This window comes from Carassius auratus, chromosome 29 (genome assembly GCF_003368295.1).
Source record: "Carassius auratus strain Wakin chromosome 29, ASM336829v1, whole genome shotgun sequence".
Lineage (NCBI taxonomy): Eukaryota > Metazoa > Chordata > Actinopteri > Cypriniformes > Cyprinidae > Carassius > Carassius auratus.
Genome location: NC_039271.1, coordinates 22,546,809 through 22,566,818, shown reverse-complemented (window position 1 = coordinate 22,566,818; position 20,010 = coordinate 22,546,809). Strand labels below are relative to the sequence as shown.

The window sequence follows — 20,010 nt, the reverse complement described above, 5'->3', positions numbered from 1 at the left end:
TTGTCTTGATGTTATCATGAGTTGACGCACATTAAATTAATAAAAAAAAGAAAAACGCATAGGCCTACTCTAATCGGAACTGTTGCAGTGCTGGTATGATTTTATTGAACGCCGAGCTGAAGTCCACAAACAAGATCCTGGTGTAGGTTCCTGAGGAGTCCAGGTGCTGAAGGATAGAGTGGAGGGCCATGTTTACTGTGTCATCTTCAGACCTGGGCAAACTAGGCAAACTGCAGGGGGTCCAGGAGAAGGTGCTCGAATAACTTCATTACTACACTGCTGTGCAAAGGCAAACGACCGTAACTTTGATTTTATATAAATAATGGGACATCTCAACCGTAACTTCAAAAAGCCCTGGAGAAACCAAGGCAGAACACCGTATAACACCAGTTACCACTCTTTTACTTTGTTTTGAACGCTCAAATTGAGTTACTGTGTTCTGAATTTGTTTAGCCATGTGTCAATATGCAGTTTCATAACAAGGTTCGGGAGGAGCACGTCAGATACTTAGCCTAATTAACACAGGTGGAGCCACTTAATATAATCAACCTTAGGGTATAAATACAGCTGAATTAGCCTACCTGTCTCCATTGATGGTTTGTCAGCATCCCGGTTCGCTCTGTCTGCCATCTTATCACAGACCCAATTTTTCTTCCACCAAGGAGATCCGTACCGGGGATTTTTCAGATTTGCTACTTTTGCTGATACCCATGATCATTAAACACGGCCGCTGAGCACCATCAAACGTTGTCGCGACAGCTGCTTTTTTTGCCAAGCCACACGTCTTGGCCAATAGACCATGCAAAGCTCGAGCTTGCCTCGCTTAACACCATGATTGATCCGATCAAGACCGGACTCTCCTCGAGTGCTGGAATCACACTTCAGTTCTTACCCACCGCGGCTCAGCCTGTCGCAGCGGCTTTTCCGACCGAGACGTAGTTTGAGGCTGCCTCCTCTAGCGGCGTAATCAATACATTTTCAGGTGAAGACGCTAAATACAGATTCGCAGCTAGAAAGTAGTGCGGCAGCTGCGTGGAGTTCTGATCACATACGTATACGGACATTTCAGATCCGATTTGAGCCTCGGATGCGTTCAAATATTTGATCTCTGCGACTAGACCGTATGCGAACGCCCAACCGGATGTGATGTTTTCTAATCAAATCTATCGGTGCAAGGTAGAACTGCAAATAACGAGTATTTTTTCTGTCAACTAATCTAACAATTATTTTTATTACAATAAATTATTAATCTAATGTTCTTTTTTTAATTAGTCATTGAATCCTTTGGAGAACTTTACAAAATATATACAACTTCTAATATAATATTTCAACCTTTAAGTTTTTACAGTATAAAATAATAAAGAGGCAAAGAAAATGATTTTACTATGGTAAATATGAATTTTTATTAAACCACAGTAGCCATAAATTGACAGTAGTCATGAAATGTTCTTTAGCATCACAAACCATAAAATGTAGTCCGGGTTCTGCTATGGTTTAGCTCGGTTTCCAGAGATCTGCAGCTGATTAGGGGTAGCTCGGTGGTTTGTGACTGTTGTCTCGCATCGCGCCGTCTTTTAAGGGGCCGTTCACTTATCACGTCATTTCCAATGTAGGCGCGCGATAAGCGCGCTCATAATGGAAGCGGCGCGATGCGCGTCGCGACTCACTCTTTTTTCCAGGCAAGAATATCAGACCTGAACCAGGAAGTTGGTCACCAGATCACACGGTAACCAGTTAAATCGTAACCGGAGAGCGCCAAGATGTTTTCCTCTGAGGTGCTCGCGCATCGCAGTTGTGCTGCCGTGGTACACCATATCGGTTTTGCAAGGTGAACAAAGGGCCATTTTATTTGTCCTCTTTTTAAAGTATTCCCATACAGTGGTCTCTGTTTTCGTGAAAGACTGCAACTTTCTTCATTCTCAGTATGCCGTTAAGCGAGATGTAAACAAACCGTGTGACGCACGTTGTTGCAGCACTGCGAGGTCAGAATTACCAATATTTCGTTAACTTTAACATTATTCATCAAACACAATTTATGTAAAATGGTGGTTTATAATAATTATGGAAGAAATAATTATTAAACCATTATTTATTTGATTAGCCCCATAAAACCTACGGTTTTACTTGGGGGTCATCTGATTTGTGACGATGTATTCATACATTATATTCATTAAAATCATTAATTTTACCATGGTGAACATGCCAAGGTAACAGTTGCTGCACGACCAGTTTGAAAGTTCTGCATGACTGCCTAGAGGGAGAAATATGACAATCGTGTCCAAATGTCGTGTGCCATGGAAGGTGGCTTAAAGTTTGTTTAAATGAGGTTATGACATAGTTCTGTTGGATGACGATGCCAATTTTTACCACGAAGCCAAGGCTTTTTTCCCATAGTCGTCATCCACACTGAAATGTCCAAAGATATTATCTGCCTTACCGTGCATGTTTAAACCTCACACAGACATAAGTTTCATGCAATTAGTCTGGCAGGATCAATTTATTTAGGGTTATATTTCACCATTTATTGGCGTGATCGCTTAGAATTTATCTAATACACCACTACCCTCGTTTTGCCGCAGGACAGCAAGTGTGAGTAAAAAAAATTCTGTTGTCTTTCTAGGTCTATAATATTGAAAAGCATGCAAGTAAATATCTTTAGAAACTGCTTGGAAGTAAATAGCACATAACTGCAATTTATGTCATTGCCATAATCAAATCTCTTTGTATGTTTTACAAGACTAAATGATGTACATTGTTTTCAGAAGCCTCTGTTTCTAAAGTCTATACTGCCATGTGAAACCAGTGTTTCAAATTTACCAGTTTTGGAGGCTGCTTAAAAAGGCTGGAAGGCCAAAACAAGAGGAATGATGCTTTTCCAACAGGAACGTACTAATGTGGACAAAGGCTTAAGGAATTGTCAAATTAGGCAACCAATCACTAAGCTGGCAACACAGTAGACTATGCATTAATTTTTTAGGTTGCCCCATCAAATGTTACTAACCTGTCTACTCTTCACACAGCCAAGGAGGGGGAAGATGGGCCTAGTGGTTAGAGAGTTTGACCCCTAACCCTAGGGTTGTGGGTTCGAATCTCGGGCTGGCAATACCATGACCGTGGTGTCCTTGAGCAAGGCACCGAACCCCCAACTGCTCCCCGGGCGCTGCAGCATAAATGGTTGCCCACTGCTCCGGGGGTGTGTTCATGGCGTGTATCTCTCCTCTTCTTCTCATGCTCCCCTTTACTTATCTGTTTTCCGTATCTCCCCACTGCCGCAGCAGTGTCTGCTCCCGCAGGAGCCTTTTCTTTATCTCCCCACTGCCGCAGCAGTGTCTGCTCCTGCAGGAGCCTTTTCTGTATCTCCCCACTGCCACAGCAGTGTCTGCTCCCGCAGTAGCCTTTTCTGTATCTGCCACAGCAGTGTCTGCTCCCGCAGTAGCCTTTTCTGTATCTGCCGCAGCAGTGTCTGCTCCCGCAGGAGCCTTTTCTGTATCTCCTCAAATCCTTTTTCATCATTCAATGGGTCGTTGGTTCTCTTCTGGCAAAAGTCGACATCACCTCCGCTTCCAAGTTATGCCTATTCATCCTAGGTGGTCGTGATAGTATTACGTACCAATTATAGTCAAGACGATATTAGACTCATTCTCCTATTATTGTATTTTATTATCATTATTAGGCGGCCACTACAATTCAGCTACCAAACTGCTCCGTTATTTCATTTCACGCTTGCCCGTGCTTGCAAGGATGATTCGAGCCTGTAGGCGATGAAGAAGTCTCAATCCGCAAACAGACGTACATCGTCTGCAGATACAAGGCATTTCATTGCACCGTAACAAGTAATCTGGTATGCGCAATATTTTACACAAGCCTCACTAACTAAGTTTAATGCCTCCGTTATGTTAGAATGCATCTCATTCTTTTGTTTCCGTGGCGTTGTGTCGGTCTCATCATGAGGCGCATGGTCCGGACCACGTACGACCAATGCATCAGTTTCAACTAAACCTTACTCCAAATATATTTACCGGTTTTGAATACTATATTTAACATGTTCGTTTACGTCCATATTAGGGTTTAATTGTTGAACTTTAAATGAAATCCTCTATTGTTTTACCATTGACCGATTTCCAGATCATTTAGATGGATAACTTCCGTGTGCAGATGCGGCAAATTTTTCACAAGACAAGCGAGATGATCGTAGTACCCGATTACATGAACTAGCTGTTTTAAATATAATGAATTCATATTTAACATCAGTTTATCAGTGCATCTGAAAGTATATTCTTTTAGACTATCGGTGACTCCATAGGCTCTCTTTCTTTCACCCGCATGGTTTAAAACAGCAAAAAGTCAAGCCATGACAGGAACAGAGTCTCTGTCTTCCTCTACCCAAGCATGATTACATACGTATACGTATCGTCAATCTCACGCACTGACAAAATGACGATTGACAATGGCCATATCGCTGATTAATGGCACTCATCCGAGGTACACTGGCACAGGAAATTCTATTTATTTTTTGTACACTTAAATTTTCAAATACATTGACTGCACCAAGATTTTCTGACTTTATATCGGAAGCAGCTCATTGGATTCGTTAAACAATTATGCAGTAATCGTCATAGCATCTACCCTTTAGACAACCAAATTGTTCTTAGTATTGAACCCTGTCAGGCACTGCAAGAGTGCTTCCGGCATGATCCAAACTTTGCCTTTTCCATGTTTAAAAAAAAAAAAAAGTGAAAAAAAAACCCTCCTTCACTGTCTGGCCCAATACTGGCCATACAACTTTACCTTTCTGTCTTACGTTCGGAGAGGCTTTCCCGTCTGATGCTGCGAGTAATTACCTCCCATCAGACGTCGGTGAGAGCCTCCCGCCTAGACCACATTACTTTTCCTTTCTACGGTCGGCGAGGCTTACCCATTCGACACCGTGAGTATTGAGCTCCCGTCAGATGGTTGCGAAGTCTCCCGGCCAGACAACTTTTTTCATCCTTTGGTCTAAAAGGCTTACCCATCCAACGCCGTCAGTATTAAGCTCCCTCGGGATGCTGGCGCGAGCCTCCAGGCCACACACCCTTACCTTTTCCTCCTACAGTCAGCGAGGCTTATCCGTTCGATGCCTTGAGTATTGAGCTCCCATCGGACGTCGGCGAGAGCCTCCCAGCTAGACAACCTTACCTTTTCCTTTCTACAGTTGGCGAGACTTATCCATTCGGTGCCTTGAGTATTGAGCTTTCATCGGACGTCGGCGAGAGTCTCCCAGCCACTTAAACTTTACTTTTCCATGCTACGGTCGGGGAGGCTTACCCGTTCGATGCCTTGAGTACTGAGCTCCCATCGGACATCGGCGAGAGTCTCACGGTCACCTAAACTTTCGTTCCTGTTTGACGGGTGGCGGTGCTCGCATACGACGACAAGAGTCTCCACTTCCCGCCAAACTCTGTCCAAATCTTTTCCCCCCCGTCTGGTGAGGCTTACCCGTTCGATGTTCTGAGTCCTGATCTCCCATCGGATGCTGTGAGAGCCCGCGCAGTCGGGTTTTCCTTCTCCCGCTCCCCGGCCGGCGAGGCTTACCCGTCTGACGCCGTTGAGTATTGTGCTCGTGTCAGATGTAGGCGAGAGTGCTCCCGGTTGGGTTTTCTTTTCTTGTTGCCCACAAACAGGTCTTATCCATCCGATGCCGTGAGTATTGATCTCCCGTTGGGTGTTGCAAGAGTCCTCTTTGTCGGCAGCCCAAAGCTGTTTATCTGCTCAAACCGAGAGGACTTACACGTCCGTCGTCCTGAGTCTTGATCTCCAGTCGGAGGCTTCATGGGTCCTCTCGGTTAGGTATCTGCCCTGGTTGCCCACTGACTAGCAGGGGCTCATCAGCCAGTAGGGCCCGTACGCCAACACCGTTACCTATTCCGGTCGAGACAACTCGGGCCCTCCTGGTCGGGCAATCCAATCACGTCGCTCCTCCGCTATCGGCCGGTGGGGCTCATCCGTTCCAATGCAGTGAGGTGCTCCGGTTGTGCAACGGCTTGAACCCCCCCGACCGGGCGCCCTAAATCACATAGTCCGACACAAGCAGCCGGTGGGGCCCATTTCTCCAATAGGTAAAGTTGCAATCACTGGAGTACATATAGGCCCTTCCAACCTGCTTTTTAAATATCAGTCCCCGCCAGATGTCAAAGCTATTGTGGGGGGTCCTTAGTCTGGCGGCTGTCCTTTCCGCTATTGCTTTTTGGGGGGTACTCTAGGTTCGGGCCATTCCCGAGCTCGGAGCCCCTGCCCCGAACAGCACGCCAAATATGCACTATAATACTTCAGCTAATTATATGTAAGTGTGAACTCGTGAAATGCAGTTTCATAACAAGGTTCGGGAGGAGCACGTCAGATACTTAGCCTAATTAACACAGGTGGCGCCACTTAATATAATCAACCTTAGGGTATAAATACAGCTGAATTAGCCTACCTGTCTCCATTGATGGTTTGTCAGCATCCCCCCTCCATCCCCATCTCCTCCACTAGAGTTCATTTTACACTTTTACATATACGGGGGGGTACTCTAGGTTCGGGCCATTCCCGAGCTCGGAGCCCCTGCCCCGGACAGCACGCCAAATATGCACTATAATACTTCAGCTAATTATATGTAAGTGTGAACTCGTGAAATGAGGTTATGCTGCCAGTTTTGGAGTTATAAGGTGTATACAGTAGCTAGCATGATCAACCATAAAATCAGTAGCCTATAACAGTTCGCGATTAAACCCATGTCCTACCTTTTCTTGTAACCCAATAAAATCAATTCATGTCGATGAACGTCATCGGAAATGTTTAGTCCACAAGCATTCTGGGCATTATTCACACTTGCTGGCATTCACTTCTATCCACAAGTTGTTCTTTTAGTTTAATAAGCCAATTACTAATTGAGTCACCTTAATACAGTCACATTACTATATGCAATATCCTATATGAGATAGTCCATGATCACTAGATTTTATACAGGTGTTACTATAACGATTTTGTAAATAATGATCTACAACCAAATATTGATAATGTGGAAGTTAATGCCTTTTGTCTTGGTATGACTTCTCATGTTTTGCAGACAATGCAAAGACAGAACACATTAACTTCAAAATAGGGGTAAAAAACAATTTTGTAATGTAGATAAGTTTCATTACCAAAACATCTAATTGTTACATTTCCAGTGTCCTACCTATAATTAATTTGGCTGGACAAGTAAAAAAAACTTTAAAGTTGTTTTTCTCAGTTTCACATTCTTGCGAGTTAAGGTGTTGTTTCTCTGTAGGGCAGTACTGATGTCAGGGCGACAGGTCTGTAGTCATTTAGACTTGTGAGCCTGGATTTTATGGGCACAGGGTTTGATGGGGGTGGTCGTGGAGCAGGCTGACACATGGCATATCTCCAAAGAGGTGTTAAAAATGTCTGTAAACTCTGGAGACAGCTGGTCAGCACATTACTTCAGGGTGGATGGAAAAACAGAGTCTGGTCCGGCTGCTTTCCAAGGATGCTGTTGTAGTTTCTCAGAATCTGCGGTCACTGCCTTGCTAAACTTGAACTTTGACTCTTTAAACCTGATTTTATCCCCACTTTTAAATGCAGCCTCCTTCTCTAGCCTTAGCTGTCTGAATGTAGCTGTGAACCAGGGTTTGTCATTGTTGTAACTCACCGTGATGAAGCTAATCTATGTCACAACCTCTGTATCCTCATCCAGGTTGTTGGTGTCATTCCTGAATACATCCCTGTCAGTACAATCCAACCATACTTGAAGATTCCCCACAGCTTCTCTCTTCCACTGCTTTGAAATCCCCAATACTGTTCTGGAAAGCTTTAATTTCTGCCTGTATGCAGGAATCAGATGGACCATGACATGGTCAGAGTGACCCATTGAAGCTTGTGGGACGGCGCACATCTTCAAAGTGGATTTACATACACCATAAACATCTTAAAGACCAATTACTAAATGTCTATTTGATATCTGAAAGGAAAAGCTCTGATAAGTATTGCAGATGAGCCCATAACAACATGAAACTACACTGGAGTGAATAATGTATGTGTGCTGTCATGTAGAATACTCACTTTTCTCAACATTGCTAATAGGACAGGGAGCATCACAAATGGGTGGGACTTTCACTGACTCATTTAATGATAAATCAATGAGTGTGTGGATCTTTACCATTATAGGCTGGTTGTTTTCACACACTGCGGCCACACAACTGTGTTCAAACACCTTATGATTTTTGCATTCTATGGGACCTTTAAGGTTTTCAACAAGCCTATCTTGGTTGATATAGTACCCTCGATCCACTGCCAATTGAAATAGTGTGAACAGATGTTTAATCATGAAACATTTTGTACATAATTCAAGAGATTAAAAAATACAGGGTTTTCACATCAATAATAATAAAAAATCGTTAACGATTAAACTGTGCGACACATCAATAGCGTTCAAAATATATGTCAGTATTTCACAATCTGCTCAGTTACTGGGATTTTCATGCACAACCATTTCTAGGGTTTACAAAGAATGGCGTGAAAAGGGAAAAACATCCAATATGTGGCAGTCCTGTGGGCGAAAATGCCTTGTTGATGCTAGAGGTCAGAGGAGAATGGGCCGACTGATTCAAGCTGATAGAAGAACAACTTTGACTGAAATAACCACTCGTTAAAACAGAGCTATGCAGCAAAGCATTTGTGAAGCCACAACACGCACAACCTTGAGGCGGATGGGCTACAAAAGCAGAAGACCCCACCGGGTACCACTCATCTCCACTACAAATAGGAAAAAGAGGCTACAATTTGCACGAGCTCCCCAAATTTGGACAGTTGAAGACTGGAAAAAATGTTGCCTCTCGATTTCTGTTGAGATATTCAGATGGTAGAGTCAGAAATTGGCGTAAACAGAATGAGAACATGGATCCATCATGCCTTGTTACCACTGTGCAGGCTGCTGGTGGTGGCGGCATGGTGTGGGGCATGTTTTCTTGGGACACTTTAGGCCCCTTAGTGCCAATTGGGCATCGTTTAAATGCCATGGCCTACCTGAGCATTGTTTCTGACCACGTCCATCCCTTTATGACCACCATGTACCCATCCTCTGATGGCTACTTCCAGCAGGATAATGCACCATGTCACAAAGCTCGAATCATTTCAGATTGGTTTCTTGAACATGACAATGAGTTCACTGTACTAAAACGGCCCCCACAGTCACCAGATCTCAACCCAATAGAGCATCTTTGGGATGTAGTGGAAAAGGAGCTTCATGCCCTGGATGTGCATCCCACAAATCTCCATCAACTGCAAGATGCGATCCTATCAATATGGGCCAACATTTCTAAAGAATGCTTTCAGCAGCTTGTTGAATCAATGCCACGTAAATTAAGGCAGTTCTGAAGGAGAAAGGGGGTCAAACACAGTATTATTATGGTATTCCTAATAATCCTTTAGGTGATTGTAGGTAATAAGCAAGGCCTAAATCCAACAATCAGGTATTTTGAACATTGTTTTTGCAATGATTCTTGAGATGTTTCCAGACTGTGAACCTTTCCACATTGATGACATAAATTACAGTTCTTTCATATGTGAAAATTCATGTGGTTCATAAGTGCTGCTTTATTTTTGAAACCCTGTCCACAGTGACCACATGTAAACGGCTTTTCTGCTGTATGAGTTCTCATGTGCTTGTTAAGGTTTCCTTTTCGGGTAAAACTTCTTCCACATTGCTGGCAGGTGAAAGGCTTCTCTCCAGTGTGAATTCTTATGTGCTCTTCAAGGTGATGTTTGTAATTGAATCCCTTTCCACACGAAGTGCATCTGTAGGGTTGATCTCCAGAGTGAATTCTCATGTGGTCTATATAGGTCCGTTTTTGACTGAGACTCTTTCCACACTCAGAACATGTGTAGGTTTTCTCTTTATGAGATTTCATATGGACTTTAAGGTTTTGATCTTGATCAAAACTCTTTCCACACTGTTGGCAGGTGTAACGCTGCACTACATTGTGAATACTAAGGTGTCTGTTAAAGCTTCCTTTGTGAGTGAAAGTTGTTCCACACTGTTGGCAGGTGAAAAGACTCTCTTCAGTGTGAATTGTCATGTGGTAATTAAGGTTTCTTTTCTGACTGAAATGTCTTCCACAGTGTTGGCATTTGTAAGGCTTCTTTCTGGTGTGAACACTCATGTGGAGTCTAAAGTTTCCAAGTTGAGTAAAACTCTTTCCACACTGAGGACATGTGTAAGGCTTCTCTCCAGTGTGAATTCTAACATGTATTTTAAGATAATCTTTTTTACTGAAATGTTTTCCACACTGTTGGCAGCCATAAGGCTTCTCTCCTGTGTGAACTCTCATGTGTGTTTTGATCTTTGCTTTTTGACTGAAACTCTTTCCACACTGTTGGCAGAAGTGTCGTCTTCTTGTATTTTGTGCCTTTTTTCTTGAGGAAGACTTGTCAGTCTGTGAGCAGCCAAATTTTTTTTCTCCACTTATGAAATAATGATCTTTCTCTTCCATATCATTCAGTTCTTGACTGTCCTCTTTCAGCACCATCAGATCTAAGGCAAAAAGACAAATACAAATTTGTAACTCTACAATCAAACTAAAAATTCTTCAAATAGTAATCCCATGTAATAATTAAAAAAAAAACTGTTTTTGTAAGGGAGTCAAGTCATTTTTATTTTTAAAGCACATTTAACAGCAACGGCATTGCACCAAAGTGTTATAAATTTAAAACAAGGCAGATAACACAGTTACTACAAGACAACAACTTTTCGAGGTCAGATCACGTTCTTACCACAAACGAATCTCTCCAGAGTTTGTTTGAAAGCGTACTGAGACCACCTCTTCAAGCAGGTCTCGGTACGCTTGTTTGGTCCACACCGAAGTGCGATTGCTGCTTACTCATCTGCCCAAATGAACCGCACTAAAGGGGGAAACTAACTCTGGTACGATTCAACTGAACTAAATGAGGCAGTCAAATGATGTCATGCCGCATGGTTGCTGTTTCTGTGTGGAGGTGTTAAAAAAATCATGATATATGTATATCCAAGTCCTGATTGGGAGGTTACGTCTGATTCCGATCAGGTCTGAAACAACGTGATCGGGCCCGATTTCCGATCACGTGATCGGATCTGGACATCCCTGATTGTAACTGAACTTTAAAATGAATCTAGAATGAAACAGCACTGCTTTTTCCCCAAATACACATGACCGGAAGGAGCAAAATTGGTCAATTGTGGCACAATAAAAGCTCTGTTGCTTTCAAGCCGTGTGTCACTCGTTCAGTGGCCTCGTTTCACTGCGACAGCTTTCAACCTGGCTTCACTCTACTACGTTAATAAATCATTAGCTCATCCATGAACATAATTTCTGCCCGAGTCCCATTGGATTGCGTCAGCTGTGGGGATGAAAACCACAACTCCCATAATTCTACACTCTTTGTTTATTTTGCATACAGGCCCTCCAGCGGCGAAGTATTACATATTGTGCCTTTAAGCAATTAGTCCACTAATTGCATGTTTATATTAATACATTTACTTACATATTTGGGGGACCTTTAATCTATATTCTATTCTGCACTCAAGCACACACCAAGCTTGTTAGTGAAAACAATGGAAAAAAAATAATGAATGTGTTGTAAAACCAGAAAAGACATTTTAATTATTTATTATAAAAATTGTGTTTTCTGAGTCAGAGCTCATTTTCCAATTCCCCTAGAGATAAACAGAGTATTATCCATTCAGCCGATCTCTGGTCTGGCCAAAAGCACTTTTAGCTTAGCATAGATCATTGAATCTGATTAGACTATTAGCATCTCCCTCAAAAAGGAAATTTTCTATTTAAAACTTGACTCTTCTGTAGTTACATCGTGTACTAAGACTGATATGGCTGGGAACTATACTCTCAGGCCATCCTTAAAAATAATAAACCCGACTGACCCTGTCAATTTAGGAATGACTTTATTTAATTTTTTTTAATTTTTTTTTTTTTGCTTTTAGTCCGGCCGACTTGCCAGTTGTACATTTGCATTAAGACAGACCAATTTTTTTTTTTATAAACTCTTTAAACAACTAATACAAAAGCAATAAAATAGTATTAATTCTATTTTAGTAAGTACTGTAAATATATAAATTGCCTAGGCCTACATACAAACGAAGACTACATTCTTTCTTTTAAAAAAAAAAACAAAACAAAAAACACTGTGTCATCTATGTCTACACAGATGTCACACTATGGCCTGTGCATTTGCTTCGTCTCATTCACTGTAAGAGTCAACGGTTCACGTTTGGTAATGATGGCTGCGGTTGCAGTAAACAAAATGTTTGCGGTCACCGTTCAAAGTCATACGGGTTCGGGCACCATAATAAATCTAAAAAATTAATTAAAACAGCTCTACACCGATTTAACTTGGCACGAAGTTCTGGAAAAACTGTGCCCAGATCTTTTCCTATACCTTCTCTCGTCTAGTCTAAAACCGTGTCCCTGTTGACTGTCACTTTATGTTCGAGAATCTATTGCACGAATCGATTGGACCAACCAACACAACTTTCGAAAACGAAAAAAGGAAATTGATTTTAACGACCTTCTCTTGGAGCGCGTCCAGGTTTTTTTTCTTTTTTTGGAGAACGCGTCACACAGCAGCTGCAGCTTCGGACACACAGTCCACTCTGCTTATTGTTTTTCGAGAATGTTGCACTCCTGTTTGTCATTGTGCACGTAACTTCACGCCAATAAATCATCCGAAATATTGGTATTTACCAATATATTGAATCTTTACATTCGTCCTGCCTGTTGTCCATGGATTTACCAATATTTGGTATTTTACAATCGATTCAATGCCTGGCCTAGTGGTTAGAGAGTTTGACTCCTAACCCTAGGGTTGTAGGTTCGAGTCTCGGGCCGGCAATACTATCTCTGGAAATGGGCCTACATTTTGCTCGCTTCATTTGGCTTGCTCAGCTAAATATGTCTTTAGGCGTGTGGTTGCGTGTCAATGCACCCAGTGAGTTCACACACACGTGTTTTCTCCTTCTTTCTTTTTTTACTCGTGCAGTTGCGCTTTGAGGCGTCTGTCGTTGCGAAGCATCCATCAGCTGTGATATCCGTTACAACAAGGACATTTCAGCAATGGATTTCCACCACCGAAAAGCCCTTGTTGTAACTCTGCTAACAAGATTTATTTTCGAAGAAAAATAAAAAAACTCTGCAGTGTTTCACCCCGAAGGAAGCTGATTGAGTTGGTTCTTTTCACATGAACTGGTGCGCTTGCGTCATTCTGAAACGCTGTTGCTTTTAACTCGAAAAAACGAGCGCGTTGCGAGCGCGTCGCTTCCATTATGAGCACGAATATACCGCATTTTAAATAACTTGAGCGCCAAAAAAACGTGATATGTGAACGACTCCTAACTGGCATATAAACATAACATACAAAATTAATACATTTTAAGCCACACAAAGTCAACATGTTGGTATTTCTTGCTCTGATTCTGCCATAAAATACAATAAAAGTTTACTGATCTTTGAAAAGGTGTACCTGCGTTATTATGCCATTATCATTATATTAGTTGAAACTGGTCTTAGAACGACAATATTACCGTTTATCGTGATAATTTCTTGGACAATTTATCGTCCAGCAAAATTTGTTATCGTGACAGTCCTACAGACAAGTGTACAAAAACATATGGCAAATAAATATCTAAAGCATATGTAAAGAACAAAATAGTTCAGCTTTGAGAATGAAAACCAACCTGTTTGTTCCTCAGTGTCTTCTTGTTTGACTCTGAATGTTTCTTCAGTCTTCATATCTTTACTCTCCTCTTTAATAAGCATAATCTTTGTTTGTTCCTCAGTGTCTTCTTGTTTGACTCTGAATGTTTCTTCAATCTTCACGTCTTTACTCTCCTCTTTAATAAACTCCATCTTTATAATAGTGTCACTTGGATCTCAGTCGCTTCAGCTGGAGTTTTTCTGTGTGTTTGGGCACTTTGTCCTGTTTAAGATCAGAATAATTAACAGTAAGAAAGATAAATGCAAACTTAATCTCTGGGAGTGTCTCAATCAGATCCTAGTTCAGTAGTCAGTCAGGGTGAGAGTTAATGTACTTAAATGACCTGGGGGCCGTTTCAGAAAGGAGGTTAAGTGAAACTTGTGTAGACCCTGAAATAAGGGAAACTGGGTTTTCTGTATCAGAACGGTAGGTTTGTCAAACCCGAGAAAGCAGGGTACGTCAAGACTGTTTCTGAAAGAGAGGTAACTTGTACCATGGTAATTTACTCTGAACCTAACCAGTTTTCTCCGGTAATCCCAGTTTCGAATTACCGTTTAAATACCGTATTCATTCATTCATTCATTCATTCTGCAATATATATATATATATATATATATATATATATATATATATATATATATATGAGTCATTCCACGAAACCGGTACAATTTGAGTCCCTCTGACCTTTTCAAGTGTATTTTATCTATTGGGTCACCAAAATCTATTTTTAAAAGTTTTTTGTATCAATTGAAATGTCTCATTTAATTAAGTTTGAAAACATGATATACATTTTATTTTTTTATTAGAAATTATCTTGTTTTTTTCAGTTGACACCACCTATTTTGTCATGTCCCTCGTGGCCTTCAATGAAAGTGTACTTGGAATATGAACAATAAAATAAAATAAAAGTCCATACATTTTGCCTTTCCCATAAATATCTATCTGTGCTTATTTGCTGTTAATTATTTTTTTCTAAGTAAGTTCATGATTATTCATTAAAATTACATTATTTAGTACTGTCCCTCAGTAACCGCTAAACCCCGTTACGCACATCATTCTCCCCCCATAAAAATAATTAACTGATCCTTATGTGGCATCAATAACAGGAAGTGACATCATTGAAGTCTTCTGACCAACATTGTGAGCAAACACAGGCAAGTTACCACCATCTTTTATAATTATAACTTATTTATATTGTGATATTGTTGTTGTCAAGCTTAACGACTCAACCCTGTTACATCAAATAAAGTTAGAAAACTATTACTTGTGAAAATTATCTTTGTTATTTCAACAATATACACAATTTCTTCAAATCATGCATTCCATGTGCTCCCCTGTCATTCACTACATGTAGAGCAGTGGCCATTTTGAGCAAAAAATCACAACCCCGTCACACTCAACCCCGTTACTTATTTGATCATAACGGGGTTGTGAGATTGTGATGGGGTTGTGTTTTTAACTCTTTGGTTCTGACGTTATCCAGTAATTTAAATGAATTAATATATTACTGCCTAGATTTTCACACCTCAGTGTTAAGTAAATTGCTCTGAAATATTTTTTTATTTAATGATATCAATTTAAACATCTACAGACATCTATGAGTCTGTGATGGCACCGACAACAGCGGCGGAAAGGCAGAGGCAGTATCGTGCACGCCTAAAAGCTGATCCTGAAAAAAGGGAGAAATACTTGCAAAATGAACGCCAGAGATGGAGAAAAAATGTAGAGTCAGGAAAAAAGAAAGGTATAAATGATCTAAGTGGAAGACAACAGCAGCTGAAGCATAGAAAGTGGAGAGCAGCTTACAAAAGAAGCAAGGAGAAGAGAGAAGCACTGAGAAATGTAACTACTCCTCCACAAAGCCCAGATCATCCCCCAGAGCAGTATCCACAGCAAGGGTCTTCAAGGTAGAGCAACAGTGAGCAGTTATGAGTTTAAGAAATGACTAGGCTGAGTGTTAGAAAGTGTTGGAAAATTTGAACACTTCAGAAAAAAGTGTAGTCAATTTAGTTTGCATGTGATAAACTGAAAAAAAACATCAGATTTATGGCTGTTTGCTGTTTTGGCAGCCTTCAAACGGATAAAGATTTGTCAAGACTTTTTACCCTTCAACTGAGCCCTGATTTCTTTCATCCTTTTCCCTGTGTTATTTCCCTAATTATCCTATCATATCCATTTCTCATCATTATTGACCAATATATTGATTGTGTTTGTAGGCAACATGTTGATGGGAACAAAAAAATAAGAAAAGAAAGAAACATGAAGAAGAAAATAGAAGAACTTCAGGAAAGCCTGGAAAAAGAAAGAAAACAGAAAGAAAAATACAAAAAAGGTGCCAACGTTTAAAGAAGAATTCTGATTCACCACGGTCAAAGGTGAATGAGCTAACAGCAAATTGCCCTGTAAACCCCAGAATCAGGAAGATGTTGCTGTATCACCAATCACTAATTAAAGACATCAGTAACAAATATCAGCAGACCAACAAAGAAAGGGATAGACAGCTAATTGCAAAAGTGACAACAGGGAGAATTGTCAAAAAATACAGGTTACAGAGATATGCTGAGGATTCCCTTGGCTTTTCGAGTAAGCGTTGGCAGCATAAGGAGAGCCTTAGCTTTGAAAGGAAGACGACCAACAGGTTCACTGATGAATTCAAGAACAGAGTTAAGATGTTCTATGTAAGAGATGATGTCAGTAGGATCACAACAGTGACCAAACAAACACTCACAAGGAATAAAGTCAAGATGCAGAAGAGGTTCCTGGTGGATACACTAAAAAATCATCACAGAAGATTTTTATCAGAGAACTCTGATGAAAAGATCTCATATTCACTGTTTTGCCACCTTAGACCATTTTGGGTTGTTAATCCAACAATCTCAGAATGAGACACATGCATGTGTAAGTTGCATGAAAATCTTAGCTTTGTGGCTGAGAAGCTCAATCAGCTGAAACTTATTGAGACTAACAATCTTGAAAACTTGGTCGAGAAGGTGTGCTGCAACTCATCCAACAAGAGCTGTATGTATGGAGAGTGTGTACACTGCAAGGACAAGAGTGTCCCAATTTCTAGTACATATAGCAGTATGACCAAAGTATCTTTCACCCAGTGGGTAACAGAAGATAAAGAGATGGATAAAAAGAAAGAGGGAGAAGAGAGGTCAACTGTCAAGGTCACCATCAAAAAATCTGTGGAGGGCACACAGGAGAACCCCACTGAGCTGTTCCACACCTACATACAGCGGTTCAAACAGCATCACTTTAACATTAAGCAGCAGTATGCCTTCTCCCGTGAGCTGAAGAGGAACATGTCAGGGGAAGAGGCCTTGATACATATTGACTTTTCTGAAAATTACAGCTGCAAATACAGCTCCCAGGTCCAAGCAGTCCACTTTGGGGCTACACACCAGCAGGCCACTCTGCATACAGGGGTGTTGTATGTTGGTGGAAAACCAGAGCCTGTGTGCTTCAGCACCATCTCCCCCTGCAGACATAAAGGCCCTCCAGCAATATGGCAACACCTCAATCCAGTGCTGGATTACCTCCAGGCCACACATACACAAGTGTCTGTGCTGCACTTTTTTAGCGATGGCCCCTGTACTCAGTACAAACAACCAGGAAACTTCTTCCTTTTTAGCACAGAATTAAACAGAAGAGGATTCAAGGCTGCCTCTTGGAATTTTTTTGAGGCTAGTCATGGCAAAGGAGCCCCAGATGGTGTAGGGGGAGCCTTAAAAAGAACAGCTGACATGATGGTGGCAAAGGGGCGTGATATCCCGAATGCACACGAGCTGTTCAAGGCCTTGACTGAGACAAACACAACAGTGAAACTGTTCTTTGTAAAGAATGAGGATGTTGAGAGTGCAATGGAGAAAATGCCAAAGCAAATACCCGCAGTCCCGGGAACCATGAGAATCCACCAGGTGATTACTCTGGCTCCAGGAGAACTGATACACCGTGATGTCAGCTGCATGTGCACAACACGCAAGCAGTTTAACTGCAAGTGCTTCAACACACAGTGTTTCAGTTTTGGCCAGGAGATACCAACTGCTGTGCCTGTCCCGCAGCCAGCCAGTGAAGGGAATCCACAGACACGGGAAGAAAAGGAAATCCAGTGGGGAATGTCCAGAGCTGCTTGGGCAGTGGTGCATACTCAGATATGATCAAGAGCTGTATCCAGGCATCATCCTTAGCACAGATGAAACACATGTCCAAGTGAAATGTGTGCATCGTGTTGGGCCAAACCGATTGTTCTGGCCGGCTCGGGATGATATTCTCTGGTATATGTTTGATGACATCCTTGAAATCATTCCACCACCAAAGCCTGTGACAAAGCGCCATGTGGAGATCTTGAAAGAGGTGTGGGCCAGACTTTGAATGCCATGTGTACATGGACACTCACTCACTCACACACACACACACACACACGCGCGCGCGCGCACACACACACACGTTGCAAGTTATGATTTATTTTGAGGACCTATTCAGTCAGATTATAATGTTCTAATGTATACTGTTATTGTTGTTTTCACACACACACTCACACTCACACACTCTCTCTCTCTCTCTCTCCCTCTCTCTCACTCACTCAATGTAAAACTCAAAACTCATGAATGATTTAATACATTCCACCGGTGAGCTGTTACTGTTGTAACCGGATTGAGTTGAGAACCAGATCAGTCCGATTTGTCAGTTTATACTGTTCTAATGTAGCTGTTATTGTTGTTTTTCCTGCAGTCGGGTTAATAAAACTCAGTTCAATTGTAATTTATATTTGTTGTCTTTCTTGGTAACATTGAAATGCAGTGTTTATAGAAAATCTTACAGTGAATTTGAGTAAAAAACAACTATTTATAAGTTATACTGTATTTGTCTCTTCAACCCCGTTACCATCTTCAACCCCGTTACCCTAGTCTCAACCCTGTTACACTTAAGTTTTTATTAATTATTTTTTTAAGTTTATGAAAAAGTAATTTAATGTTTGTTGAACTCAGTTTGAAATGATCAGAGCAATAATAAGAATACTGATTTTAGTTCAAATTTTGAAGTTAAACCACAACTTTGGTAAAAAATGAGGTTGCGGTCACAAAAAGTGACCATTTCAGGCTTTAGTATAGCAAAAGTGAGATTTTATGTAACTTTTATACTTGCAATTATTGAATTAAGTGTGAGGGACATTTGAATAAGAGGAAAATGTTGATTTCATTACAAATACATTTTATAATCATATTCAGAGAGCTCCCATAGTGTCCATAACGGGGTTGAAGATTAATAGTGCCCTTACCTTAAAATAGTAACCAATAATAAATAGGGATTTGATGCCTGAGGTGGGAAAATATGTTTTTCTGGAAGTTGAATATGTTATTAATGTTGTGGTGTGTTCAGAAAAGTAATATATTTAGATAAAAAATCTAAAAATGTATAAGTCCAAATCGTACCGGTTTCGTGGAATGACTCATATATATATATATATATATATATATATATATATATATATATATATATATATATATATATTACTGAGTAGTTTGGTTTTATTTTCTTTACTGTTGACTGAGTATAAGTCAAATGTTTGGTTTTATTTTCTTTACTGTTGACTGAGTATAAGTCAAATGTTTATTTACTTTAGAAATGTAACAGGTTGGACTAGAGAATCCTTAATTATGTGAAAAGATTAGACTACGTGAAAAGCTGCGGCACGTTGAAATGTTTTGAGCAACAGGTCTCGTTCAGCGATTGAAAACAGTGAGTCTTTTGTGAAGCATTTGATTCAATTGACTCGAAGATTCGAAACAGCTCCGTTTCTCCATCAGCACTTAACAGTGAATTAATTCGTGTTTAGGATGAACTGATTTCCCTACATAGGGAGCGAAATGGGACGCACTGTTTCTATTACTAATGTGTAAATGCGGTCTATTTACACAAAACAACATTCATTATAAATGTTCGAAAATAAATTACAACGTAACATTCAATAATGGTTAATTAACCTTACATCGCTTGTAAAAAAAACGTATTGAAAAAGTATTGAATGTGGATTTAAACGCTTTTAAGATTATTAAAACACAAACCTTTCTCCAACTGAAACTCGGATGCGGGAGCGCGGCGCACTTATGACGTCACACACTAGATCAAAATAAAAGTCCTGGGGCCTGTTCTTCGTACGTCGCTAACTCAGTTAACTGGATTTGAATGTTGACGATTTGGCATGATCTTCTTCGAGGCTCATCCCGGAGCTGCTGTCATAGCAAC

At 40.8% G+C, this 20,010-nt stretch overlaps 1 protein-coding gene across 1 annotated transcript; it reads right to left on the bottom strand.

Annotated features, from left to right (window-relative positions):
* Nucleotides 1-9,329: 9,329 nt before the first annotated feature.
* Nucleotides 9,330-19,864, bottom strand: LOC113048410 (gastrula zinc finger protein XlCGF8.2DB-like). Its single transcript, XM_026210203.1, has 3 exons — nucleotides 19,830-19,864; nucleotides 13,742-13,983; nucleotides 9,330-10,549 (listed from the first exon to the last, which is right to left on the bottom strand). Exons 2-3 carry the CDS (start codon nucleotides 13,911-13,913, stop codon nucleotides 9,576-9,578), a joined length of 1,146 nt encoding a protein of 381 aa, XP_026065988.1. The 5' UTR covers nucleotides 13,914-13,983; nucleotides 19,830-19,864; the 3' UTR covers nucleotides 9,330-9,575.
* Nucleotides 19,865-20,010: the final 146 nt, after the last annotated feature.